Source organism: Corvus moneduloides, chromosome 22 (genome assembly GCF_009650955.1).
Source record: "Corvus moneduloides isolate bCorMon1 chromosome 22, bCorMon1.pri, whole genome shotgun sequence".
NCBI classification, from domain to species: Eukaryota; Metazoa; Chordata; class Aves; order Passeriformes; family Corvidae; genus Corvus; species Corvus moneduloides.
Window position 1 is genome coordinate 6975212 of NC_045497.1, and position 27961 is coordinate 7003172.

General features: G+C 44.7%; 1 protein-coding gene across 3 annotated transcripts; it reads right to left on the reverse strand.

Moving 5' to 3' along the window:
- Window positions 1-27961, reverse strand: CDC42 (cell division cycle 42). 3 transcript variants are annotated; one of them, XM_032131966.1, is made up of 6 exons: window positions 27859-27959; window positions 14933-15074; window positions 10511-10583; window positions 7453-7562; window positions 7160-7357; window positions 1-1405 (listed from the first exon to the last, which is right to left on the reverse strand). In XM_032131966.1, exons 2-6 carry the CDS (start codon window positions 15035-15037, stop codon window positions 1316-1318), a joined length of 576 nt encoding a protein of 191 aa, XP_031987857.1. In that variant the 5' UTR covers window positions 15038-15074; window positions 27859-27959; the 3' UTR covers window positions 1-1315. The 3 variants fall into 3 exon arrangements, with proteins under 3 accessions (XP_031987857.1, XP_031987858.1, XP_031987859.1); XM_032131967.1 differs by lacking the exon at window positions 27859-27959 and adding an exon at window positions 26516-26599; XM_032131968.1 differs by lacking the exon at window positions 1-1405 and adding an exon at window positions 1669-2889 and having other exon boundaries at window positions 27859-27961.

The following is a 27961-nucleotide window of genomic DNA, read 5'->3' on the forward strand; positions in this document are numbered from 1 at the left end:
GCTTGTGAAGATACTTTATGTTTAATACATCTGAAAAGAATGCATATACAAAGAACTTAGACATGAAAAAGCATTGGTTCAACACTAATGAGTCTACAAGAAATTGAAATTTTGGAAGATGGAGAAGATTCCCTAAGTCTTAAAAAAATTTGAATTTGCAAACCAAATATATTTTTGGTAAAATCCTTACAATACTGCAGTTGGTCTATGTAGAGACCCTGCACATGATCCTCAGGGGTTGGAGCCCCTCTTATAGGTTCAAGGTTACTCACGAGCAAAATGCAGAAAAAGGGGTTCCCTCAACTGGTCCCAATATGGTGCCACACCAAACACCAGAAGCCCCTCCCTGCAATTCCTTTCAACTGACACAGGCCTATCTTTCCACCCCTCCCTGAAGGATGCCAAGCCATCCAGCAAGAGATGCACCATCAGAGCCAGCTCCAAAACCCATTGCAGCATATCCCAGGTCCCTTCAGGGTGTCCAATAGCAGTGTATGTGCTGGTAATTGTAAGCGTTTCTCTAATAATTAAGGATTGGCAGAAGGTAGATTCGTTAAAAGCCAACTGACCCAGCTAGGCATGTTTTCAAAAGCGCAGTTATTTCTTCAACATGAGCCAGAAGCTTATGATGGCAAAGATTAAGGAAGAGACTGGCAAGTTAGTTTCAAGTCTGATGGTGCATCCAGAGAAAATCATTCTCCTATTCCTAAGGCTTCATAACTTAGAGGATGGGATATAAATTTATGACCTGCACAGTAAAAAAAGCCAGGGGAAAAAGATACAAGGCAACTTCAGAGAAGATGTGTTTTCTACAATCCTTCTTAGAGGAGCACCAGCTTGGGACATTTTATTTTCCTGACTAAAGTCTGCTCATACCCAGGCTGCTGGCTGGCTGGCTGCAGAACAGCCCTACAAGATCTAGAAACCAGAACCAAGTTTTGCCACACTGGCATAAGGGGCAAGGCTTCAGTAAAACAGCCTAAAATTAGTCTGTTACAGAAAAAGTCATTGAGCATGCCTTGATGTTAAACAAAAAAAAATTAGAAACAATAAACAAAAAACTAGTAATGATCAGTGTTTTCTGATAATACATAATTACTCAAAATTAACTAGTTTAACTGAATTGAGGGGGCACTGGGGAATAAACACTAACATTCTCATCTCACACAGGGATCGTGTGGGGGAGATGGGAGTGCAGGGCATTTGTCATTATTGCAAAAACAAATTTTAAAATTTGTATCTTTAGTTTGATTTTAACATTGCTTTTAGTATGACATCAAACACCAGCTTTGCAGAAAGGGCCGTGGAGGGATGTTCATAGCAGCACACACCTGCGAGTCTTCTTCGGCTCCGGGGGCTCCAGGGCAGCCAATATCGCTTCGTCAAATACATTCTTTAGGCCTTTCTGAAAAGGGGCAAAGAGAGAAAGGGGCAGTCTCATTTTTGAGTTTTCATACAAACAAAACCCCAGAAAGCTAAGTGGCAGCCACACCCCTCTAAAGACAGATGGAGATTTGCCATCCCCAAAGCCTGCCTGCCCAGCAAGGCTCCATACCACTGCTGTCAGCAGCTCCCGAGCACAGCATCTCATTTTCAGAACAAGAAAACTTATCCTCTGAGAGCAGAGCAGTGTACTTCACAAGAAGCAAAACACACGCACCAAAGTAATTTCCTTAAAGCAATTTTTATGATTAACTGGCTACTCACACATTTCACATGCTAATGGCAAAGTAGAAAGTGCTGCATTCAGATGGAAGAGCTCAACCTGGAGCACACCTGGGACAACACACACCTGTGTGTCAGTGGAGGAGAAACAAGGCAAGCATGCAATGATAACCTGGTCCAGTACATGCTCTGGTTGGGCATCCAGCCCCAAACACCCCAGGGTTAGAAGTAGCCAGGCAGAGCCCAGAAGCTGCCATGGTAGCAGAGAAGTCAAACTGGGAGGAGTACAGAGGGGTACCATACACTCTGTTAAGGATTAAATGGGAGCCAGGATGTGCAACTTGAATAAAGCTTCATCAGTCATTTATACAAACAACCGCAATTTTTAATTTCAAAATTTAAAGACAAGCTACAATTGATGTTTTTTCCTTAAAACAATAAAAATCAGAAGCACGATAGTAAGCAGAAGCTTTACATCTTACAGTAACAGGTTTTAAGGATTGATTATTGAAATGAAGAGCTCTACCATGTTAGTGAAAGCAAGAATTTTAACAGTTCATAAAGCAGTAGCAAGTACATCAATATTTCCTTCCCCCCAAAGACTGACAGATACTCCACCTATAGCACAGACAGCCAAAGCAACAGCAACAGAAAACATCTCACTGCACACAGGAGAACCAGAAAACCCTTCACGTTACAGCATCATTTGCAGATCACCAGTTCAGGTACTTTTGTCATGCAAATACAGTTAAGAGTCACAAGTAGAAATTGAAAACATTCACACTGTTTCTTTCAGTTGGATTCAGGAAGATCAAACATCATCTCTTATTTTTTTGATTGTTCTTTAAATAATGATGTAACCAAATCCTTTCCCCCAACAGCCTGAATTATAAAGCTAGCCACACCTGGCAACCCAAGCAGCAGGGAGTTAAGCGAGTCCAGTTCACGTTCCACAGTCACAATGTTTTACTAAAGATCTCAAGTACTGTTTTCAGTCCAAGAGCTAATACAGAGGTTGCTCTAAGATGGCAAGCAGGCACAACAGCTTTCAATCAAGGTGGTTTGATTCATTTTTAACCAGGTTTCTACTGCAGTGGGACAGAGGAAGCAGCAGCAAGAGGGGAAGAAGAAAGTTTAGAATATACAGCACTTCCTTTTGGGCTGAGTTTCCGGAGGCTCGAGGGCAGCTAGGATAGCCTCATCAAACACATTCTTCAGACCTCTCTACAAGACAGAGGGGAGGAGAAAAAACAGCAGCCAGGTTAGAGGATTAGAGAAAAACAAGCAGATACAAAGAGCATTCAGGAGCAGGCTGAATTCACAGAGGCAGTAAACAGATTTACTTTGCAAAAAACAAAGTAGATCCCAAGAGGAAATCTCATTTAGATGACCCAGAAGTCAATGACAGACAGACAGAACATGTGACAGGCCAAGTCAGACAAAATCAACACTCAGAAGGGCAGAGGCACAAACACAGCAAGAACATGGGGGTGCGGGCAGAAAAAGGGTGACGGTTTCCACTCCACTGCTGTACATACATTGAGGGAGTTTACAGGGGAATAAATCAAGCAGACAGCAGCTTGCCCCACCACAGGGACCAAAAAGGTCAGTTAAACCTTTTGTCATCACCCACGGATAAGTGAGCACCTTGGATGCACAGACTACTGCTCCCAACTCTCCAGGTGGCAGCTGGTCCAGAGCAAAGGCTCCAAACAACTCCTCTGCTTTGTGAATTCAGCCCCTGAATAACTGAAGATCTCCAAATGGCTGGGAACACACAATCTGGGATGGAAGCAGGACCTCCCTGGTAAGCCATCATCACTGGCAGTCACTAACTCTCTGTCTTTAGAAGTGATGCAATATCTTACCAGTGCTACTCTGACACTGGGAGCCAGCATGGAAATGGTGCATTTCAGTTATTCAGTTTAGTTTCCAAAGCAAGTGTAACCACAGAAAGATGGGAACAGCGTTAGGAGTGGAACAACTGGGATCCAACACCAGACAAGCAGTCACAGAGCTGCAGGACTCTGCAGGGGTTACACCGGAGCACGGAGTACGCGCTGCATTTGCTGTAAGCACAACAGGAACAGTGCAGGGTGTTACCACTCCCACCCAACTCTGCCAAGTTACACACCACACTGGAAGTGAAACCTGGCTCAGTTTAGGCTAACTGGACTCGCCTAAATCTACTGTCATGAGTGCACCCTTCAAAAACTCAGGAGAACTGTTTATGACAGCTAAAGGCAAACAGAAAAGCTTCAATTACATCCTGTAAACAACTGCAGTCTGTGCAAAATTTAGACTTCTTCTTTTAAGATCACTCAAATGTAACTGGTTTCTCCCTTACAGGTTATACTGGATATATCCCTTTTAGAAGGTCTTTAATCTTGTTTACCGAAGCACATACATAGGAGACCTCTAACGCAGTGCCATCTGGAAGCATTTAAGGCCATCACATGCAAGATTATACTTGAAAGAACAGTATTTAAGGAAACGACAATGTACATTCTGCACATTCTGTACATCCTCCCCAGCAGTTTTTCTTTTTCTTTAAATGAGTTGCAACTCAGGCTCACAAAGAGCTAAAAAACTTCAGATAAATAATGCCTCTGAAGTCTAAGTACTAATTAGATTTCCCTTCTCTGTGAGAATAATGCTGTGGCATAAAATCAATTATGCACTGTTAGACAGATGAAGAACCCCGGCAGGACAAGAGTCAAAAAACCAATTTTACTTAAATCCTCCTATTCAGAGACTCCTCTTTTATTTTCCTATTGCCAAGGAGAAATTTGGTCAGGAGTGCAGAATGTGGGATTTGGTTTGAAGGACCTAGCCAAAAAGGGAAGAGGATTAAAAAAAAAACGACTGGGACAAAATTATTGCGAAAATGGACCAGGATTAATAGCCTGGATGACCAAGAGTAACAACATGAGGGAAAGGAGCTGTGTTCAATACCACAGGCACACAGGCCTGTTAAAATCACGACTTTTGTGTTACACAGGGAACAGGCTGAGATCAGGCTTCCTTTACTCCCTCTGTTTACGGACAGCTTAAGGCACTTTATAAATCTGTGTCAAAATTGTCAACCTACCATCAGGAGGGAAAAGAAACCAAATTCAGCACTCTCTCTGGTATTAGGTACTAGGATTGGGCTTCAGAAAGTCCACTCATACACTTGCACCCAAGAGTAACAGAAGTAACAAACACTGTAGTTGCAATCTGTCAGTCACCCTTTCCTAACAGCAAAGCCTGACCTACTTGTCACAGTGACACTGGGCCCTGTTTTGTAGAGAAAGGTTGGAGATGGACACTGAAAATGCCTTCACCACAAAAAGGGATTCCACAACCTGAGGAAAAGGGGATAGAACTGGCTCTCCAATAGAGCATTCATCCAAACTGGGGGAGAAGATACTCTGTCTTTACAGAAAAAAACTCAGAAATTCAGCCTCTCATGACTCACACAGTACAAAAACAAATAATGCCAGCTCCATGATTCTACGACTATTTGCTAGTGGGTTGCCAAAGTCATTTGTAAATTAGTTGGGAAGAAAAAAAACAGCCTGGACTGCTGAGGTGAACTGCACAGACAGCATCCAAGGCAAAGAGAGACTGAATACCCAGCTGAGTCTCACTTCAGCTGAAATCAGCTCCTATAGCACTGCCTTGCAGGTAGGAAAACAACCCTCCCGGCCAGGGAAGCAGCCGGCTTCTGTGTTCAGCAAGCTGCCAGTGAGATCACTGCAAGAGCTCCAAACAACCCTTCGCAGTTCAGCTACGCTGCTGTTCACCAGCTACTGATGACAGACCCAGGAAAAAAGTGTTTTGTGAGTCAACAACAAATGAAGGGAGAAGAATGGAGCAGATGCAAACCGACTAGTCGTCCAAGTGAGAAGGCTTCTGAACCCTCCTCCCAGGTCACTCCTGACTCCTAAAATTATCAGTGGGTATACAAGCACTAATGCTCTGGAAAAAAATCAGGCTGAGCTTCCAAGTGCATAAAGTCGTTCACTGCAACAGATACAGATTAGTCTATCTGGAAATAGAAAGAATGGATAAACACTGCCACTTTTTTGTTATATCAACTCTTGCTCTGGTAATTCTAAGTGATTCCATGCAATTTGAGCAGACTATACAAGGCAAGTCCAAAGCTACAGAGGAAAGGTCTCAGTGAGCAATACAAGACAAAGGCCCTTGCAGGTACTTACCCAGCTAGCAGGTTCTACAGCCTAGCTAGCAGCAGCATTCAGGCTGTGCCAGACACCATCTAAAAAGGTATTTTGGGGCTGAGCAGATCCAAGAAAATTACAGCCCAAGCATAAATAACCCTCAGCTTGCCTGTGGGCAGTTAGGAAGCACGGCCAAGACCACCTTTTCATCAGGGATTCCCAGGATGAACAGCAGCATGCCTCACCACACCACCTCCAGTGCCAGCATCCTGCACAACTCCAGCAAAGCCACTTCCTTCACAGGAAACACCCAGGCGAATCTTTGTTACAAAAAGAGCCTCAGAATTTTAAATTGAATGGATTTTAAATGGTCAACATGCAATCTGGGCAAAAGGGGCAAGATAAGTAGAACTTCAGGCTTTGTGAAGTTTGGCAATAAAGTTTTGTGCTCAAGGAGATGAATGCACAACATAACTGGAAAGAGCGAGGGGCTTGATACTGTGCACCCCTGGTTCATGCACATCAGGAAGAACAAATTCTTTACAGACCAGCATTAAGGAAGTTGTTAAAAGAGTTGTAGTCAATTCTGCAAGAGTAGGAACTCTGCAAGAGTAGGATTAAGTTCCCAGAGCATCCAAAGCCAAGGCAACAGACCAGCTAGCCAGAAAATGGCTCCCACTCCAGTATTCCTAACTGAAAGGGAAAAGATAATTGCATTTCTTGCCCTCAAATCAGCTACTTTAGCTGGCTCTACACTCACATTCACAAGTTATAAACATGATGTGAGAACTGTCTTAAGAACTATTTAACTGTTATTTTCTGTTTCAACAGAACTTCCATCTGAAGGAAGGACACAGGAAACAAGCTCACCACCAGCTGCACAGGAAGAGAAGGCAGCTCTCAACTACGAAGGTTTCCGGTCTTACAAGTAACAGCATTAACTTTTACGAGAGGCTTTTTTTTTCCTTCGCCTGCTCGCTTCAGCAGTGAGGTGCACTCTGTATCCCAACCCAATTATTGTCTGTAATGTACCTTTTTCATTTTTCAATGAGTTTTCAACAGTTATTTTTCTCCAGCACAGACGCAAACACAGTAAGCACATCCTCCTCCATCACCCCTCAACACTAGGCTTAAGCCACACAGGCTGATTTTCCTTGTACCACTGCCAATTCCCTGTGCCTTAGAACAACACAACAAAGAGAAAGCTACAGTGTAAATAGCAGAAACAGAGTTTACACCCTTTCACATCCACATTGAGCTGTTTTTCCCTGGAACTGAAAAAAGTATGGAGTATAAGCAAGCAAAAATGGTCAAAGACCAACCCTCACCTGCGTAAGCGCAGAGCATTCCACATATTTTACAGCCTTCAGGTCCCGGGCCAGCTTTTCAGCAGTCTCTGGAGTTATGGGCTTCTGCTTGTTCTTGGCAAGTTTCTCAATTGTTGAGGGATCATCTCTTAAATCAATCTGGGTCCCAACAAGCAGAAAAGGGGTCTTTGGACAATGGTGAGTAATTTCAGGTACCCACTAAAGACAGACAAGACACAGCATTTGTTACTAACCACCTAAGATAACTCCTGACATACTTCAGCAGCTCCCTTTTCAGGCAGAGTTCAACCAACCTTTTCTTTCACATTTTCAAATGAAGAAGGAGAGACCACTGAAAAACAGACCAGAAATACATCTGTCTGTGGATAGCTGAGAGGTCGTAATCTATCATAGTCTTCCTGACCTAGAGAGGAGGAAATTAACACTGTATTAGACCCAGACAACAAAATCCTGCCCTTTATAGAGAGCCAGAATGCACATTTCATCACGGTAACACTGCTGTGATTAATCCTAACTCTTAAGCAAAGAGCCAAGCTTAAGAATGGTGAACTCAAACATTTCAAAAATCTAGGTTTCAAATCCAGAATTCATTCAGTTGCTATGTAACAGCGAGCTGCTGAAAGTCACAGGAAAGCTGCGAAGCCTCCAATACATTTTGAGATCAAACACCCTCAGATTGCTTAACACCCTCCTCAATTATAAAGGGAGGTTGCAGAACATGGATCCAGTTATAGAGGAGGTCCTCTGCACCTAGTCCATTCATTACAGGTATTATGCCATCAAATTTCCTTACCCTGCAAAAAAAACCTTGCTCTTTGAAGGGGAGAAAAAAAATAGTTTTGTTCACAAGAATGTTCTGACTTATTCTGTGAGCAGTCAGTGAAGTGTCTCCAGGCAAGAAGAGGAGAATGTTGCTGGTACACAACTGCCCAGGCCACTCAGCAGTATTCTCCAAAAACATCACTAAAGTCCCAGCATGGGCTGTGTTTTGGAAGAAGCCAGCCTCTTCCCTTTGAGTCCCTGTGGACAAGCAGTCTCTGTAAGGCACCATTAGCACTGATCCACCAGCCTGACTCTGTCTAAACTCATTCTTAAACCTCCTCCTGCCCAATTCAGCAGTACTGCTTTTAGAAAGTAAATTTGGGACTGAAGCTGCTGCATACACTGACAACCAAATCCGAAGCACTCGGTTAAAATGTCTCAGATTCCAACTAATGCTGTCTCATTCATCATACAAGACAAAGACCTCAAAGAATCTTGAAGGAGCCGACACAACACCTGGGACACCTCAACAGAAAAGACCTACAGTTTGAAAACAGAAATCTAGACAGCCTACTTCAGCTACTGTGCTTGGCTGGACACAGAGGAGTAAGCACTGACCAGAATGATAGTCTCAGAATGGTTTGGGGTGGAAAGAACCTTGAAGCTCATCTCATTCCACCCCTGGCCATGGGCAGGGACACCTTCCACTATCCCAGGTTGCTCCAAGCCCCGTCCAACCTGGCTTCGGACACTTCCAGGGATGAGGCAGCCACAGCTTTTCTGGGCAACCTGTGCCAGGGCCTCACCACCCCCACAGGGAACAATTTCTTCCTAATCTAATCTAAATCTAAAATATCCTGTGGCAATTAACAGAATATTCCAAAAAGTCTGTCTTCCAAGTACAAGCTCAAAACACAGACTTGGGTTTTAACCTGAGAACTAAAAATAGGGATTTCATTCATTGCCAAATTTTGTCACCTGTATTGGCTGCTATTTAGCAAAAAGCAGGCAACCATTAAGAACAAATACTTTCCCCTCAGAAGTCCAGCTCTGGAAAGAAAGCCTTTACATTCACAAGTGCAGAGAGTCACCTACATGCACTCAGGTCATTTGGTAACTGCTCAGAATTACAGGCTGGATCACTGCTCATGTTGATAGTACATGAATGTGCGTAACTACGCACACACCACTTCTCAGAGGTCTGAACCCTCATCATAAAAACAGGCAGAGAAGGACCCAACACAACTTTCACCCACACAGGGACCATGCAATGCTACAACTGCTGTAGGACCACCAAGTCCCTAGAGCACACCACACAACGTGTCAGGAAGGAGTCTCTCTTCTCCACCTAACTCCTTATCCATGAACTAGGAAGCTTACAATAATGGGAACACAAATCCCATTTGGGAGGAGAACATGAAGAGCTAAAGTGAAGCCATGCTGAAGAATACATTCAGTACAGACAGCTCAGGGTACAGCTGCAGTGCCAGCTGCAGGTTGAGCTCTGGGTGTCCGGGAGCCCCGGGTGAGCAGGCACTGACCCTCTGCACAAAAAAGGGCCCAGGGACCTGTGGCACCACCAGCTGATGGACGTTCAGAGATACAGCAGGAGCCAAGGATTCAGCTGGAAGCCCCCACACTTTCAAACACACGCTGTGAGGGACACAAAAGCCCACAGTTTGCTTTGTTCAGGGTCCCCTCCCAGAGGCGCTAGCTCAAGCTGTTATTTTGGTTTTGCACCACAACTAAATTTTAAGGATCTAGACATCTGAGACATCTATGGGAAACCTGGGACCAAGGCAGTAAGGAAACCTTGTCTGACTGCAAAGTGTGGTGCACGTTGAGCGTCAAGCGAGGCCCCACTAGGTCACTGGAGCTGCTACTACAAACAGACTTCAGTCCCAGCTCAGGTGGTGAAGTGTGACTGTCAGAATGGCTCCTGGATGGGCAAACAGGAAAGTTTCTTCAACAGCTATAGGGTTTAACTGGAAACCTAAGATTGTTTCATTAATTAAATTAGACGCTAATGATGCGTGTAAGAATACAGCTGGAAACAGATTAAATTATATCAGGACAATTTTAGATGAAAGCTTATGAACTAAGCTCTCTAGAAGGGCTCTTTTGAAGAAGAGTTTACAATACCAGTTGCTGCCACATCACTTCAGTATTATTATGCAGTAGAGACGGGGTATCCAGCAGCTGAACCAGTTTCTAGCCTTTCTTGGTAACTGTTCACACATGCAAAGCAATGTTTAGCTGTTTAATCACTGCACATTTCTCCAGCCTGAAACTGAGAAGCAGCTTAAACAAGAGGCCAGCAGATTTTTAATTTTTAAAAGCACGCACTGAGAGGGCTTATGAAATCCACACCGTGACTTCATCCACATTAAGGATGCAGAGACATACACACATTTAAGACATTCCAATATCAGTCATTCTGTCTTGACAGAATCAAGAGAGATTTTCCCCTTCCATTAAAAAAAAAAAAAAAAATATCACCAAAAAACCCCCAACTGTATGTCTCCATGTTCAACATCACCTCAGGTAAATCTTGGTCAGGTACAATGACGTAAGCACTTGGTTTCTCACCTGCAGTATCGAAGAGGCCAAGGGTGTAAGGCTCTCCTCCAATCATCACTGTTACAGCATAGTTATCAAAAACCTGTCAAGAAAAGAGACACACATTTAGAGGGGACATGAATAGGCCATCTCTCAAACCATCAGCTTACCCATCTTGCCAGAGCACCTCTGATTTGAACAAGAGACACCTCTACAGGAAAACAGAACCATCAAGCTTACACTGCTATTACCACTAATACCATTAACAGAACAATTCCATATGGAATAGGGATACTCCAGCTGTTTCCATGACATACTAAAGCAAAGGCGTATGATGTACACCACTGAATAACGCATGGTAAAAACCACTGAGCAAAACACCTACAACAGTGTTTGCCTGTTACTGCAAGGAGGTTTCCCATGCTGCCACAGAAATTCCAAACCTTAGTGTGACAGAATAAACACATCTCCACAAGGACAGAACGGGTAATGTCAGCCCCGCCCTTCGGGCGCACAGTGATGGGGCTGCATCTCACAGTACCCAAATCCTCTGAAGTCCGTATTTCTAAATATCTAGGGAGCTCTATTACAGAGTCCATCTTTTCAAAAGGGATTTATCCTCCATCTTTGAAGGAAGCAGCATTTGATAAAAATCAGCCTGTGTCAAATTCAATCTAAATGGAGAGTCTGACTCCAGATATCAAATACTATTGCCTCTGCAACATCACCTGGCACAACAGTACTGCCCTCCAGGACAGACCCACTGCACAGATCAAAGCCAGCACTACCCACCGTTTCACCCACTAACTGGTTTAGAGCACAACTGAGCACAAGGGCCTACGCAAAAGCTCACCTCCAACACCCAGCCACTCAGCAGTGCTATGTCTGAGGTCAGCATCCTTCATTCCAATTACCATGTTATCTTCAGAACCACAAAAGACAGTATTGCAGAAACTACCTTTGGCAAAAGATCCTTCCCACTGCAAAAAAACCAAAACCCACCACCTGTCCCTGCAAGTTGCTGCATGGTCACTTGGGGCCAGTCGGGATCTCCAAATGATAACGGGGAAGTTCTGCTTCCTCACAGAACTGCAGCCTGAGCAGTTCTCACAGCTGAAGTAAATCCCAACAGGAAAGAGGCCAGCAGCCACCTCAAAGGCTTTTCATGGAAGCAAGCAGGGAGGGATGTGGAAAATAAGCAGTCCCATGCACCTCTTGTTAATATAGCAAGAGCTTAGGTCATTGGGGAAAAAACCACCAAAATTTGAGGTAAGAGCACTGAGACTGCACTTCAAAGCTGTACTTCCCAGAGTTCAGATATCTCCTTCCCACCTGACTGCCCTGGTTAAAGACACTGACACTACCCTAATTTTTTCAACTTTTCACTACTCACAATGACTGAGAAAGCAACTACGGCCACTGCACACTGCATATCCCCACAGCATCATCCAGAAGCAGAAATCCACTTCTCACACTATTTTGAATTAGTACACTCAAGATTTTAAAGCACTGCAAGAGACCTCACCACTCGTCCCCATTACCTGCAGCCCAATCCATCACACGCTGCACTGGGTTTGCCTTAACTGAACACGCAAGTATCCAGCTCCAAATAACACCTTGAGGCTGAGGGAGGGTGGAAAGTATTTCACAGGGCACATTCAACACGCCTGTACTGCTTCAAGACCCCAAAAGACAGATCAGGATGAGGACTCCTCTGTTCCTAGGAACAGAACAAGGAACCAGAATGATGAAGGTCAGAGCATTTGCTCTTCCAGATGTCAGAAGACGGTCAGCAGCTCAATCCCCCAATGATATCCCCCCGTTTTTGCTCACTACCACCTGTAGCTGCCCTTTTAAGGCAATTAGCATGTCTTCTTTTTCATCTTTTTTTATTTTTAAAGCTCCCTATCGCAAAATGGGATTTTTTTATTTCAATATTTTTGTTAAGGTACAGCTACTACTGAAATGTTTGGGGTAGAGCCCTAAGGAGGCCAGGGTTACGAGGCTGGCCTTCACACAAACCTGGCAACTACAGTCTCATAGCAGATGTCACAGACAATTTCATCCTCAGTTGTGCCAAAAAGGCTAAAAACCAGAGCCCAAATAAGTTTCAGTTCCTGCTAATGCCAGAAAGCCCATGGCAGCAGCTGGCATGAGCTCTCATGGGAGAAGACTCACACTTGAGCTGTCACAACCCAAACATTGCCAGTGCCTTTCCATAGATGTGCCCCTCACTGCCTTGATTTTTGAGAATGGCAACAAGATCAAAAACACACACGTAGCAAACCATGTGCAGCACCACTGTGAAATCCATCTTCCACTGGGAAATATCCTCCATAAAGAGAAAAGATTGCAAAACACAGAGCCAACTGAACAGAACTATCTATCAGTCTGAACTGGTATGTTCTCCATCCATACTGTGGCCAGGCCACTGCACAAGCACAGCAGTATTGGTTCTATTTCTCTGTCCATTCACTACTAGAAGCATTAGCTGGAATATCAGAGGTTACACACCAGTTTCCAGAGTCTGAAATATGCCTCTAGGTCATTCACAGATTTAGGAATGGGCCTCTGATATCTCCGGAACAGCAAGTTCCTCAAGCCATGAAGTTCACAGATAAGTAACAGGCCAGAAACATGGGGCAGGTTTAAAAGGCACTATAAAGAAGCCTTAGCACCTTAGCCTTAGGACCTTGAACACACTTCACTGGCAACTAACTTTTTAGCAAGTTTTCCACATTCCTGCTAACAGAGATTTACGGCCACTACTACTGTGTGCAGGACAACAGACAAACTTGAAGGCTTTCAAAACACATATTTTAAGATTATAACATTTTTCAACTTAATCACTTCCCTTAAGGGATAAGTATAGAAACACTCAGTGCTGAACTCACTGACCAATTTCATTTTGCCTTGACTACAAACAATAGCTTAAATAGGACAAGCAGCCTTCCAAAGGTTCAGCACAGGATGTGACAGCCCTACAAGCATCACATCAGGATACTTGACACCACTGAAAAACTTAAGAACGGTGAAACAGTTTCAAATGCCACTTCTGTACAAATCCATAACAGAGCCCATGAGAGAGGCTGATCCCGGGTCTCCATGCTTACAGCACAATCCACAAGTTCCCAACTGTGGCCACTGCATTTACCCTGAACATTATGAGGTTTGGGAGTCCTTTCATCTTTAGCTCCTGATCTACAGCTAAAGACAAACATTTTTATTTTGTGGAAGTCTGTCCTACACAGGACAAACCTTGTATTTGGTAAGTTGAAAAAATTTTGATAGCATACAAAGCCAATACCTCCAAAAGATGTGATGATGTTTACTGCAACTTCTTTCCCACAAAGAAAGGACATTTCTGTAAAGTCCTATTCCAGAAGAGCTATTGGGCAGAGCTACCCAGCATCTCAGAGGAGCTATCTGGTCTTCTGAGTTACTTTGTAACACAGAGAATATTACCAACCCTTTCACCGGCGGGTGTTCTCTGTGATGCATTTCCAGACCCAAATTTGTTTGGGATACCAAGGTAAACTCTTCAACTCGTGTATTAGTAGAAGATGGCCTTTTCAGGTCCACAACAGAGAAAATTACTAAAAAGTGCATCCAGCTGTCAAAGTCTCTTGCAGCAACCTCACTAAAAACTGACGCACCTCAGTGGCAGTATATGATCTTGCATATGCAATATTAAGCAGAAAAGCACTTTTCTAACAGGAAGACTGTGCACATGTCTCACAGGCAGCCAAACTGCTCTCAACTAAAACTTTAGATAAATCAAGGGATTCAGTATTTCAGAAAACGGAGCCTGTGAAACTCAAAAAGGTTACTTCAACATAGTCAAGGACTACACATAAACTGGCATACATTTGGAAGTACAGAGGAACGTGACTGCATCCAAACACAGTCCTCGTTCTTAGCTGAAGTTGACCAGTCACCCTCCATAGTTCACTACATCTCTGGATCTTTCCAGAACTTTTTGGAGTTGCAAAAGAAAAATGAGCCTCAGAAAATGTTAACTGTAGTCACTGACTATTCCAGCAACATGAAACATGCCTTTCCCTAGAAACAAAGGTGTAGCAGGAAGTGAGAGCACAACCAGGACAACAGGTGTTCCTACTGCTTGCTCTCCACTGGTCTGCAGTTGCTCACACTGTTAATCTCACGCACAGAATCCACCCACAAAGAGAACACAGATTCTGCAGAGCAATCAAGCAGCAAGAACTGACCAGATGCAGGTGAACTGACCACCATTATCAGGTGATATGGAAGGCAGCAGCAGGGTATCAGACTGATTGCTACTTTTCCATGCTGTATTAGTCAGTCTCCAAGAGGAAAGCAGGCTGCAAGAACACATATTAGGGCATGCATGCCATCAAGGTTAGTTCGAAAGGGAACTCATGCTACCCTGCCCCATCATGCCCAAAGAACATGAGCCATTCTCACACTTACCGTTGGTACGTATTCCGACGGGAATTTATTCGTTGTATAAGAAATTAAGAGACAGGTTTTACCAACAGCACCATCACCCACTACTACACACTTGATCGTCTGCATAGCTGAAATCTACTAGAATATCAACTCCAAAGAGAACCTAGAAGAAAAAAAAAAAAAATACATGTATTTAGATGTTTCCCATACTCACTAGATAGCCATGCACATCACCTTTGACTCAAGCCCAAACCACTAACAGCACATTTGAGATATGAAAACAAGACATTCCTAAATGAGCTGGTATATCCTTTCTCTCCACCACACACACAAAGCTGCTCACATTCATAAGCGAAAGAATTTTTGCCTAATTACCTAGAGGTGGGCAAAAACATCTTTGGGCTTTTCCAGACTCGGTTTTTAATGCATGGAAGCATCTAGCCCCAGATGCACTGAAAGCTTGAAGTGTAAGCTCTGGTCTTGAGAGCTGCTCAGTAACACACCTGCCTCCCCGAGAGCTCCCTCTGGAGAGCAGCTCACCATGAGACATTCTGGCAGTGCTTTGAAGGTAGTTTATGGAATAAAAATTAAGGTGTACAGACAGAAATAAATATGATTAGTTTCTTCTTTCCCCGCCTTTTTTAAGGCCTAAGCACCATTTTACAATCTTCTGGTTAAAGTTGCTAGTTAACACACACCTCTATCCCCACTGTGAAGTGTTAACAGCACTGAGAGCTCAGCAGGGCATTCAGATCCCAAGGGAATTACTCTTCAGTAATCCAGATGCACCCAGCTACTCCAACACTGTCTCAGCAAAAACTTTAGTATGTGAACTAAACCAGTATGTATCACCAATATCTCCTCCAAACACTTGCTGGCTACCTCCAATGTTGCATGGCCGTCCCTCATTCGTGTATTACTTTAATTAGAGGAGTACCAGGCCTCTGGTCATTCCTTCACACAGATGTGTGAAATCCTGACCCCAGCAAATTAGTTGCAAAGCTCTCACTGACTGTCAGCATCATAACATCCGAAGTACTTTTATTTACAGCAACAGAGACTTGCTGCAACGTCTTTGTAGTCCTGACGGGCACCAGGGGGTGTTGCAAGCAGCAAATTTGCCACCACAGGAACAGCAGAGCCTTAGCCAAGCAAGGATGCTGCCACGGCTCTCAGGTCTGGGTAACTGCATTAAAAAACCCAAATCAAACCCTCCTGAACTGTGCATTTGGTCACTTCCTGGGGATTTCACTTCTTACAGTAATGTGAATAAAGTACAGCGCAAATCCAGATTTTTGAGGCTTTAGTCACAGCCAGCAACATGATTTGATACTGTATATCACACTGTCATGCCTGCAAGGAAAGGAAATTATTAGGGACTCAAAAGAAACATATCACCCCCAGCTCTTCTTCAGATACTGCAGGGATGCTCTAAGATTTCAACAAAGACAGCTACCTTCATAATAAACATCCTCAAAGTTCCTAAGAACAATACTTGTAGGGGAATACTAGTCACCACCATTCCCACAAGACCCGGACAAAAATCACAAGCAGTTTTAGGAAATGGCAGCAAAGATTCTCAGAGCAGGCCATGAGCCAGCACCTGGTACACAAGCCACTTACATTGCCATCCTCATCTATAAATCTTCTTTCAGCAAACACAGAGACAATGAACGATGTGTGTAAGTACCAGGTGTTGCCACCGGTCCTCTACTTGGTGCCCAATTTCAATATCAATAGAACCTATTGATTTATACAGATCTCAGTTTCACAGTGGACATTCAGCAGGATGCACTGTGCAGATTTATCAACAGGCCCTTCATTACTACAGCAAAAAGCTCTGCAATTCAGGCCTGAAGCAAACACGTATTTACTCAGGAGGACAAAGCAATTACTTACGTTTCAAAAGACATCCTCTGTGTTCAGGCCAGTTCAACTGTTTACATCCAAGTACTATTATTCAATATTGCAAAGTGCTTCCACAGTTCAGCCTTGCCATGCTGGCGGCACTGACTGATCTCAGAGAAAGTCCCATTTCAGAACAAAAAAAAAAGCAACCAGACAGAAAGCGGGCAGTGGAACAGCACAGCTCAGGCCCACATTAAGAAAGTCCTCATGCTCAAAGCAAAGGTGGCAAGGGATGAGCCACTCATTAAGGAGATTTTCAAAAGGAAAACACACCAAAACTCAGGCCGAGCAAACAACCCAAGTGCATTCCAGCTAACCCCAGCCACAGTAACCAGTATGCCCCACTAGTATAGCCAAGACAATTCTACCACCTGCCTTTTGGTTTGGGCAAAGCTGAAAGCATTCAGCTCTGCCACTGTTCAGCACAGGTAAACTGCTGCCTCCAGGAATTCCTCTCAGAGTTAGTAAATGAAGTACAAAACAAATCTCCACACTGGGTTTCCCAGCCACTTCTCATATGTTTTTCCAATTTCCACTCAAATTTGTTACACTGCCCAGCCAGTCCCTGGAACCCCCGCTCCAGCTGTCCCTGCTCGTCCCAGGGCTGGCACAAGTGGAGGAACATCCATCCCTCTCACATAACAGCACTTACAGTCACCCCTTTAGAGAACACGCTTTCCACCCTGCTCTCCCCTGGGCAGATCAGAACTCCTCCATGCTGTAATCCTCCCTTCCTGTTCTACCTCCCTCTTCTACCTGCTTCCCCAATTATTTGCATTTCCTTGTTTACCTGTAATTTGCAGGTTACACATCTGCTTCAGACCAGAAAGCGCACCAGAGATAAAATCCCGGCTCTGAAGCATTCCCTGTGCTCACTGCAACACACCAATCCATGACTCTCTATAAATCCAAATGTTGTTTATTACCAGAAAAGCTCACATACACCTTCGCAAAAAGAAAAAAACAAGGGTTTAGTATTATTCTGTAAAGCTCATTACTCCAGAGAGCACCAAGCAAGCCACAGTACTAGAAAACATCTCAGGTCACAGAGTGTGCTGCAAGCCTTCACTTTCTTTCCTGTCCTTGGACACAGTCAAGTCCCAACACTGGTACTGGGAGAGAAGCTGCTGTTCTCTGACAAGTGCTCAGGTCAGAAACTGGGGCTGACACAGCACCAGCTGCGCACACACACCTTGCACATAGCTCACATTATTCCTGCCACAGCTCCAACTCTGGCAGTGAGCTATCAGCCCTATCCACACAGTTTCTCTCGCAGAGAACACCGGCACTGCAAACCAAGAGCATCTACAACAGCACTGCTCATTCCCTCTGCACCTCCAATTCCCTCCTGAAGTGAAGCACTGGCGTGGTGCACATCAACGACTCAAACACACACACCACTGCACTGGGTGAGGCAGCATGCACTATCTTTTTCTAGCAGGTGACCTGACCCTTTCAGTTTTCTGGCAGTGGGAACAAAACTTTCTTATACAACAAATAACCCAAAGCCTTGCTCTGAAGCCTAAAACAGAACCTGAATGGCACAACAGGGGTCTGGAAAAGCCTGGGCAGTGCTGTTTTCTCTCTTTTTTTTTTTTTTCCCCTCCTTTCTAAAGCACAAAACTAACCACATTTACCATGAAAACCACTGAACTGGACCACTGGAAGTTCTCTATGAAACAAGCAAGTACCACTGCTCTCACACAAGTTGATGAATTGCGCTCCCCCCAGCCCCAATTAGACACTTCAAGATTACATATTAAAAGGAAGAAAACAAATGTGAGCACATCTCTTGTGTAAAGGCATCTCCCCACTTTTTTTTTTAACGGATGTATAACTTTAAATACTGAAACAAGATGGTGTAAGTTCTAAACGCATTTAAGAGTCTTCAGCATAGGTCTCCAAAGTCTTAGCAGTGGCAAAGTGGAGTTGCTGAATAAATTATTTTCCTTGGATTAGTAGGCTTTCTAGATTAGCTGGATGAGCTATTTTATGTTTTGCACTTCTTAGAAGTCCACAGATCACAGCTGAAAACAAGCTCATTTCTAAGGAGCTTTAGATTCACTATCCAGGGACCTACTCTTCCATAGGAATAGCTTTAAGGAGACATACATCATTAACTTGTGGTTTAAAAGTAATTTAATCCAATTTGACATTAACCAGAGAATAACTCATCCCCAGAGTGCAACAACAAGGGAGATAGAAACAAAGAAGTTACAGAGGCTTTGGGCTTGTTTCCCCCCTGAAGACACCACCTAATAAAAGGAAGTCTGTATGTAAAACACCCAGCAGAGAGAGCACTCCTAGCAGTTTTAAATATCTGAGGGAATTGAAACAGACTGGAAAGCACTGAAGTCTTCCCAGCCTGAGTGCAGTGAGTAGATTTTGAGCCATGTAATTGTGAGCCATCTGGCCAAGCCCAGAAAGGAGAGCTGATAAGAGACTGAGAATGCAATGCAGATCAATATGACCTAGTTCTGTTCAAGGAGTTCTAAAGACTTCTTAAAAACATAAATAAAAATTACAAAAAAAAAAAAATGGAGCATTGCACTGATTTAATCTCTCAAGTCTCTCTGCAGTGTAACCAAAAACTTCAGCAAATTCAGTAAAGTACATGTTAACTAACAATACTTGTAGTATTTGCTGGATTCTAACCTGCTTAGCATGTAATCACAACAGCAGGATTTCACAGAACTCAACAATGTCCTAGAGAACTGCGATCTGGCATCCTGGAAACTGTGGATTACACAGCCATGCAAACTCTGTCAAATTCATAGGCCCATTTTACAGAATTTTGCTTTGAAGCTCAATTACACTTTTGTGGAAGACAGCTGATCTGCATTTAGGATCAATTCCAAAAGTGTTTACAGAGATGCAAGTAATAGTGGGACATCATGGAGGTCGGTAATCCCTCCTGGCACAAAGGAAATTCTGGAGTGATGGACTTTGGTCACACAGGCCTGTTCAAGTACCAAAACACTGACTGATCACAAAAGGCTGAAGAAATCCATGGTACCTATGGCAGGTTCCCACTGACTAAGCACAAGCCGTACCATCCCAAACACACTTGCATCTCCTGTGGAAATCTGACTTTCCCATTCTAAAGGCAAGGCAAGCATATGGAATGTGGTGGTACTATGGGAGCACTTTGTTTTCACAAACTCTGTAACTTAAGAGTAGCTGCAATCTGTTCCAGTACCTGTGTGCACTGCTAATTGCAGAATTAAGTGAAATTTTGTGAGGTTTTGTACACAATCAGTGTTCTCCACTACACCCAGAGTTAAGAATCTGCATGATCTCACCTTCATTTTTGCTGTACGTGCAATCTGAAGGAGAAACCACAAGCCTTCAAGCTTGTTAAAATTTCTCTAACTTTTAAGCTACTGAAGTTTGTTTTCAGGTTAAATGTGTACATTCCCCCAGCCAAAGGAAACTGTGCTGTCAGATCTGTCTGCGAGTCCTGAACTTGCTTCCTGCCTCGGCAGCACCACCACTTCCTCTTTCAGGCAGGACTGAAACTGCTGTCATTTCATCACTAGGACCAGCTCCCTTGGCTTGCTGCAAGGCACCGCTGACCAAGAACCCATTTGTGGTGCTCTCTGGGATACACCATTAGCTTACAAGTTGAACCTTAACCAGTCCATCACAGCTTCCGGATCCTGTTTGGGCACCTGCTCCACATTCCAAGAAAACAAACAGCCATTTCTGAAAACTAAGATTCTTTTTCCCCACCCACTGTCATTTTACAGTTAACAGTTTACTCATCCAACTCAAAGCACTCAGGAGTCCACACTGAAAGGAACAATATTCACAGGATTTTACTCATGATCTCTGGTAACTACTTTTGCCCTTCCACAGTACTTTCATTTCATATCTTATAAAACCACACAGTTCTAAATAAATTATTCATTTGTACTTGGTAATTTCTTCCCAAATTAATCCAATCCATTGTAAGGTCCTTGCCCTCAGCTATCTCTTCTAGCCCTACTAAAAATAAACACTTCCTTTTCAAAGTGACAAGTCTCTCCAATTACAGGGGGAACCAAGGAGAGGTACTTGGCTACTACAATCCCAGCAACCTGATTTGCCTCACCAGAGAGACATACCAGCAATTACATGGAGGGTGTATTGTATGCCTGTATTACAAACACTACATGACAAAGGTCACTGCGTACAACACACCGGTTCTCTGCAGAGATCCCAAGCCACTAATGAAGGCACCACACAGGCTCAGCTGCCAACCGCACCAGGAAGAATACCTTGGACCTCTTGGTACAGTCACAAACCTATGATGCAAAACACCAACAGGAGCCACTCTCTTTAAGAGAGATTAAGAGCTAAACTCCAGAAGGATAAACTGGCACAGAAGGCAAAACTGTTTTTAAGAGCAGTATCACCATGGCCAGAATTCTCCTCTGCACATGTGCAGCAACCATCTACAGACACTGTGCACATCCTCCAGCCCAAAGCCAACCTTCCAGCCTGCTAGGAATCATCTTCTTCATGAAGATCTCACCCCAGAACTAAACACATCTGCCACTTCTATGCTAGTAAGGTGGCAAATGACATGTAAAAGAATACATTAGGTTCTAAACCACCTGGTGCCCAAGCTCAACTGCCCATCCTGCCCACAGCTTAGGCTGCTGCAGACACTTAAACTTCATACACAAATACACTTGTTCCCACAGGTTCCAAGTCAAGCTTATGGCCTGGGTCTTTAGTTTCTTAGGTGAGGCTTAAACTGGCTGTTGAACTACAAACCAGCACTGGAGCTGCACTCCTCTAGAGCAAAGGAAATTATGAAGTCCAAGCTAAAACCTGCAAAAGCACAAGGGACAGACTTGAAACACAATCCTGTACTCCATCAGTTCAGCATCTTGAAAAGGATATCCTGCTTTAAGCATTGTTTTGGCATTACCTGTCACTAACAGATCAGACACAATCCTTTAAATACTACCAGTTCTCCCTGCAGAGTACAAATTCTATCTCCAAAAACCAGTGTTGCTGCTCACTTTATAAGCATGTCTAATTACGAGACACAGCCACAAAAGCTCAGTTGCACTAGAAGCTGTGTCAAGATAAACACAAGAACTCATGTAAAGACCTGGATCTGCAGTGGGTGGGTTTTTATCTGAGGTTGAAGAGACCAACAGCAGCAGAGCACACTGGTGGGCTCCATCCCATGTGCCTGCTCACACCAACAGTCTCAACCTGGTGTTGGATGTCAGCATGAGAAACATGTGGGTAGGCATACAAAAGCGAGCAGTGGGAAGAGCCACAGGATCACCATCACCAACAGAGCTGGATCAATACCATGACAGGCCTGATTGACCTCATAGGCTCCTGTTGTTCCTGAAACCCACAAAGTTTGCTATCGTTACAGGAATCCCTGTAGGAGATAAAGCACATGTCCGAGGTCCTCGAGCATCTCTTAATCTGCCACTCAACAGAGCCTGCATATCCCAACACCTCTGCAGGTTTGCAGCTCCCATTTCTGGACAAGTTACTATGAATTGCCAAAGAAGCAGTAAGAGATCTCTTCTCAACATGCAATCATCATAGAGCTATCATAAAATAGAATATGCTGAATTGGAAGGGACCCCACTGTTTGACATCAACTGATATTTTCTATACTTAATGCAATTTTCTTTTTCTAATTCCCTAAGATTTGAGAGCTACTTTGCACATCTTTCTAAAGGCTCCTCACAACCATCTGGTACATACACACACAAGACAGGAAGTGAAGACAGTTGGGCAGGGGAATTTCAATAGCCTGAGCCCAAACTACCAGCAGCACCGTAACACACATTCCAAGTTTTGCAACTTCAAAAAAAGAAGAGGAAAACCATGTCATCCCATTTTAGCCCTAAATTCAAAACCAGAAAGCTGACCAACTAGATAGCGTGACTCAGCGGACTCTGCTGCCACACCAGTTACACTGTGGTACGGCTGTGCCTACACCTGCTTTACCACAGGCATTGCCCACTATCCCACTTCAAGGCTCCAACCAACCACCTTCATCTGAACACCAAGTCCACAGAAAAAAATCAAAAGTGACAACTTTCCCATTATCACTCTGGTTAAGGTTACACTGTCAGAAGTAGCATCAGCACTGGAAAACCCTGCCCCAGATAAAGCACTGGGAAGTGTGTGGGGTTACATTAAATCCTTTTCTGTCAAAGGCACTTTAATCTTACCTTATTACGCCTCACTTTTGTACTCTACAGAAGGCTATTTTCCTCCTACATGCAACAAAATTCTGTTCAATATTTTACTACGACTTAAAAACCCCTATCTTCACTAGCTTAGTTGCATACTGCTAATATTTAAAAAAAAAAAAGATGCACCTACACTCTTATTTGGACACAGCATCAAACCAAGGCCCACATGGCCCTTATAGTTCTCCCCACATTCCTGTGGCCAACTACATTCCACAGTGCTACAAAAGACACTGGCGGAAGTTCCTCTGTTTTGAGGCATGTTTTTCCTCCATGAGAAGCACCATGCCTTGCACACCACTGTAGCAGATCCTGCTCACTCCTGTTATGCTCAGGGAACAGGACAGCTCCAGGTGCACCATCCACACAACCAGAAAGTTCCCAGGAAGACATGCTGTGTTTAGGGGGAATAGCTCAGGCTGTGTACCAACATGCTGTTTTAAGACTAAAGAGATAAAGCTTTGTTAAAAAACACTGCAAAAGCAACTTTTCCCGGATACTGAGCTATCCTGGATTGGTGTTAAAATAAAGTAGCTGGAAGGCTCACCAACACCAGGACAGCAGCAGGGGAGCTACCCTTCATTCACCTAACCAGCAGAAGGAACCAGAGCAGATGGAACCACCCCACTTTGCCTGGCCCAAGATGAGCCCTGGCAGCCCTCTCCTCAGGGCCAAGAGCATGCTGGGCAACTGGCAGTTGTTCAGCCATCAGCAGATGCACAAGAGGCTCATGAAGAAGAAACTCCAGGACATCGGAGACTCAGCAACACTTCACACGCACTAAACCCTGAAATACCACTGAACTCAAGGTAACTGCTCAAACACACTAAACTCACTGCTGCTGTCAGATCCAGGCCCCGCACAAGCCCCTCTGCATTTAGCTGTTCCCCAGCTGCTCTTTGGTGCACGCAGCCATCCAGCTCACAGAGTGGCAGAGGCCTTCCTGACCTGCATCCAAAGCTGCAGGAGCGTTTTTGTCATTAGTTCCCCCAAACAGAACACTCATCATCGACCAGAAACACAGCACAGCATCCTTCAACTTGAGAAGAACTGAGCAATTCAAACCAGCTTGGTCCAAAGCAAGACAATTCTGGCAGCCTCAGCATGCAAGTCTAGCACCGCATGCAACAGCAATCCTCTTCAGCTGCCCCAGGGCCTCTACCAGTCCCACTCCACAGCAGCCTAAGGCTTGCTCTAACACCACTTCAGCTTGGTGAAAACCTTCACCTGCCAGAGTTTGGTCTATGCTGGAAAACACATGCTGATCCCACACAATCTGATCATAGGCATGGACAACTTGGCAAAAATGACCCAGTACCTACACATCCCCTCCAGACAAAGGCCCCAAGGAAGCCCCCGTGCTACTTTATTAAAAAAGGCTTTGTACTAATTTTTCATGAGACAAGAAAATAGTGTACGGACCAACTCTCCTGGTAGGAATAATGCCATAACACTCTAAAGTAATGGGTTGAATTGGCAGCACAAGAGCTTAAAACAGAAAAACAGCTTTTAAAAGCTTTTGCAAAACAAATTCTTTGTTTTCTCTTTATAAAATATCACTTGTTTAGAAGAAAAATCAACACATCTCAAGTAAAGAACAGCTGCTCTACTGAAAACAGGCCAATTAGTATTTTGAAGTTTTATACCTCTTTAGGTCAGAGTCATTCTCTGAAACTCCAAGGGAAGATTACAAAGATTAATTACACAACAACAACACAAACATTGCTTCTTGCTCTCTCTGTTTGCCGTTTTCTGCACACCCAGGGCCAGGTAAACAAATCCAGTTCATCCACTCAAAAACAACCAAAAGGATGCCCCACGAGAAGCTGGGAATTACCTGCCTTAATGCCACTCCTGTCACTCACCTCAGGCATTGACATACACACCACAGGCTGCAAGAGGCAGCTGACCGCTATGTTGGAGTGCCAAGACATCCTCAGGGAGGGAGAACTTTTGTGCCAGGCTTCAGCCCTTGCAGAAACTCTGGAGAAAGGGCTTTCTTTACCTACTAATCCTAATGGCAATATTTCCTGATGGATATACCCTTAGCTTGTATAGTGTAAAACCATTATAAAGTGCAAAGTGAAGGGCTTGGAGGAAGCCAGCTGATTAAATGCTCACAGGCTGCAGAAATGTAAAGGTACTTTAAATTTCTTTTAAAACTTTAGATAAAAGCTTATCTGGCCAGTAAGTTGTTTCATTTGTCATATATTAACTACTGAAAATAGGGTGCTTCCACCTACATTTAACGTAAGAGAGTGAAAGGAGCCAAGGAAGAAGACTATATGGTTAAAGAGAGCTTCTTGCTACCTGAAGCACCAGAAAACAATTTCACTTCCATTTGATTTGACAGCACCTTCATCTTCTAGAACAAAAAAGATGTCATTCTTTCCTCAGGAAAGAATCTTTTCCTCAAAGGCGAGGATAACTACACCCCCCTACAATTCCTCCTGTCTCCTGCTCTAGAAACTCATATCATAAATTCATGATGGAGACAAGGGACGGCAGGAAAGCTCAGCTGACCACAAAAGGCAGGCAGAGAAATTAGGAGGATAAAACACACAAGCCCACAGTCAACTTTTAAAAGCTGTGAGCGCTCACATGAGCATCAGGCAGATTACGCACACCTCAGCTGCAGTGCTGCATGTTCGTTTAATGTCCAAGTCTTCCAGAGCTAGCAGCAGAGCTACACCAATCCACCATGGTAACATCAGAGCTGCTGAAAAGGTTTTAATTAAAAGGTCCAGCTATGTATGCTCATAAGACTTGGAAATTTATTTTAGTACTAGAGCTGCATTTTAACCAAAAGGAACCTTTACATCAAGACTAGTGGCCAGCTTCACGCTGCACTTTCCATCAGCCTCACAGATGCTTTTACAGCAAGGAAAGCCCACTGCACACATGTAAGAGAAATCCCTGGGAGTTTCACAGGGCTCCATTTCTGTTTACTGTTGGTTTTTTAGTGAAACTACAGTTTCCATTTCAGGTACCTCGTACTCTAGAGCTTACAGAGCTTTTCTATTTAAACAGTAAAAACATCATTAACTCCCCAGCCCTGGCCATCAGTTTCAGGTAAACAAACAGCCCTAAAGCAAGGCACTTAATGAATTCAGAGCATCAGTTGCAGGTCATGAATAACCAAGTTCAAAGTATGCAAACCTAGTGATTAAAACTTCTGCCTAGGATATACTACCAAAGTGAAAACATGTTTTATCTTGCACCACAGTAATTTTTTACTCCTTGCCAACACTTAAAATTCCTTCTTCTCTTTGCTACTGAAGCATAAACGTGAACAGTTTAAACACCAAGCCACTTTTACAGTCAGCAATACACTGATTCAAACCTTATGTGCATGTCTAAGACCTGACTCAAATGTACACTTGCCTATAATATCTTCCTCAGAACCCTAATCAACAAGAGTTTACAAAGCAGAACAACAGCTTCCCCACATACAGCCAGCTGAATATAATTTGCTTACCGAAAAAGAGAAGCTGTAATGCTTTACTGAGTTATCCCAATCACAACACAAAGAGCTTGAGCCAGGTTTTAAATGCCCCTTCAGAAAAAAGAAAAAGATGTTTGAAGTACTGCAACTCAACACTTTGAACAGAGACAACCAACACCTCCTTCCCTCGGAGAGAAGCACATATGAACATGAGACAAAGACAATCAGAGATGGCCAGACCGAGCCACTTCTGATCACCCAGTTGCCATCTAACATGGCCTCCTCGCCAGAGCCTGTCTTCCTCATGCTGCTGTCAGGCGGGGAGCTCCAGCTGCTCTGGCCACAGCATCCATCCACACAGAGAGGACACCGGGAATCCTGACCATTCTTTGTTAAGCAGAGGTTTCCAATGCTGGCTGTTATGTTCACAGCTACCTGGCTCTCCGACTGCCTCCTACTGCTGTCACCAGCTGCAAGTTCTGCCTATTTATAAGTACAAAACTGAAGTCCAGATCACTAAAACAGACCTTTAAAACACAGACAGGTGTTACGCTGCTGCAGTATATACATTTTTATGAGACTTCAAAGGAGAATGAGAAACACATGTCAATATGTCAACCCTCGAAGCAGCGCTAGCTCTTGCCCCAGCTGCAGCCGGTGGCATCACGCTATAACGAGAGCTGTGGGACGGCTCTAGGTAATCCACAGCCTTGCAGCTCGTGAGGCAGATGCCCAGAAGAGCCTGCGACTCCTTGACCGAGCGCTGTCTATGCAGGGCACATAGCTGGAGCTCAACCCCTCGCCATGCCCGCACCCCCTGCGGCTCAGGGCTCCTGTGGCACGGCACACCCAGCCCAGCCCGCAGCCCCTCGGGGCTTCTCCCACAGCCCCGGGCGCAGCCGGGCTACACCGAGCGCGGAGGGCCGCGGCTGAGGCCGGAACGGGACCAGGGCGGGGCTGGTAGAGGCAGGGCCCAGGGAGTGCAGCCGGGCCTCGCCATGGCCGCGGGAACGCTTCCTGCGCCTCTCCGAGGGTCGAGGCCGCCCGCTGCCGGGAAGGGGGGGAAGGGTGGAGAGGAGAGGCGGCAGCCACCCCCACCGTCTCAACAGACCCGGCCCCGCAAAGGAAGAGCCCGCCAGCAGCCACCGAGACCCTTCCGAGAAGAGGCCGCCCTTCCCCCCGGCAGGCGGCTGCCGGGGAGGCCCCGCACACACAGCGGGCCCGGCAGGGCGGCTCCCGCACAGCGGACGCTCCGACCAAGGTGAAGGCCGGGGGTCTTTCGGTGGGTGCCGGGCGAGGATCGGGGCCAGTCGGTGGTCCCGGTGGTCGGGCGAGGGGTCCCCGTCCCGTCTCCGCCCCCCTCCCCCCACTCTCACCTCGGACGCTCCGCCGGGCGTTGGCAGCTCACTGCGGGGTCTCCTCAGCGCAGGCACAGGGGCAGTCGAGTGACGTCACCGCGCAGCGCGCCGGCGAGGGGCG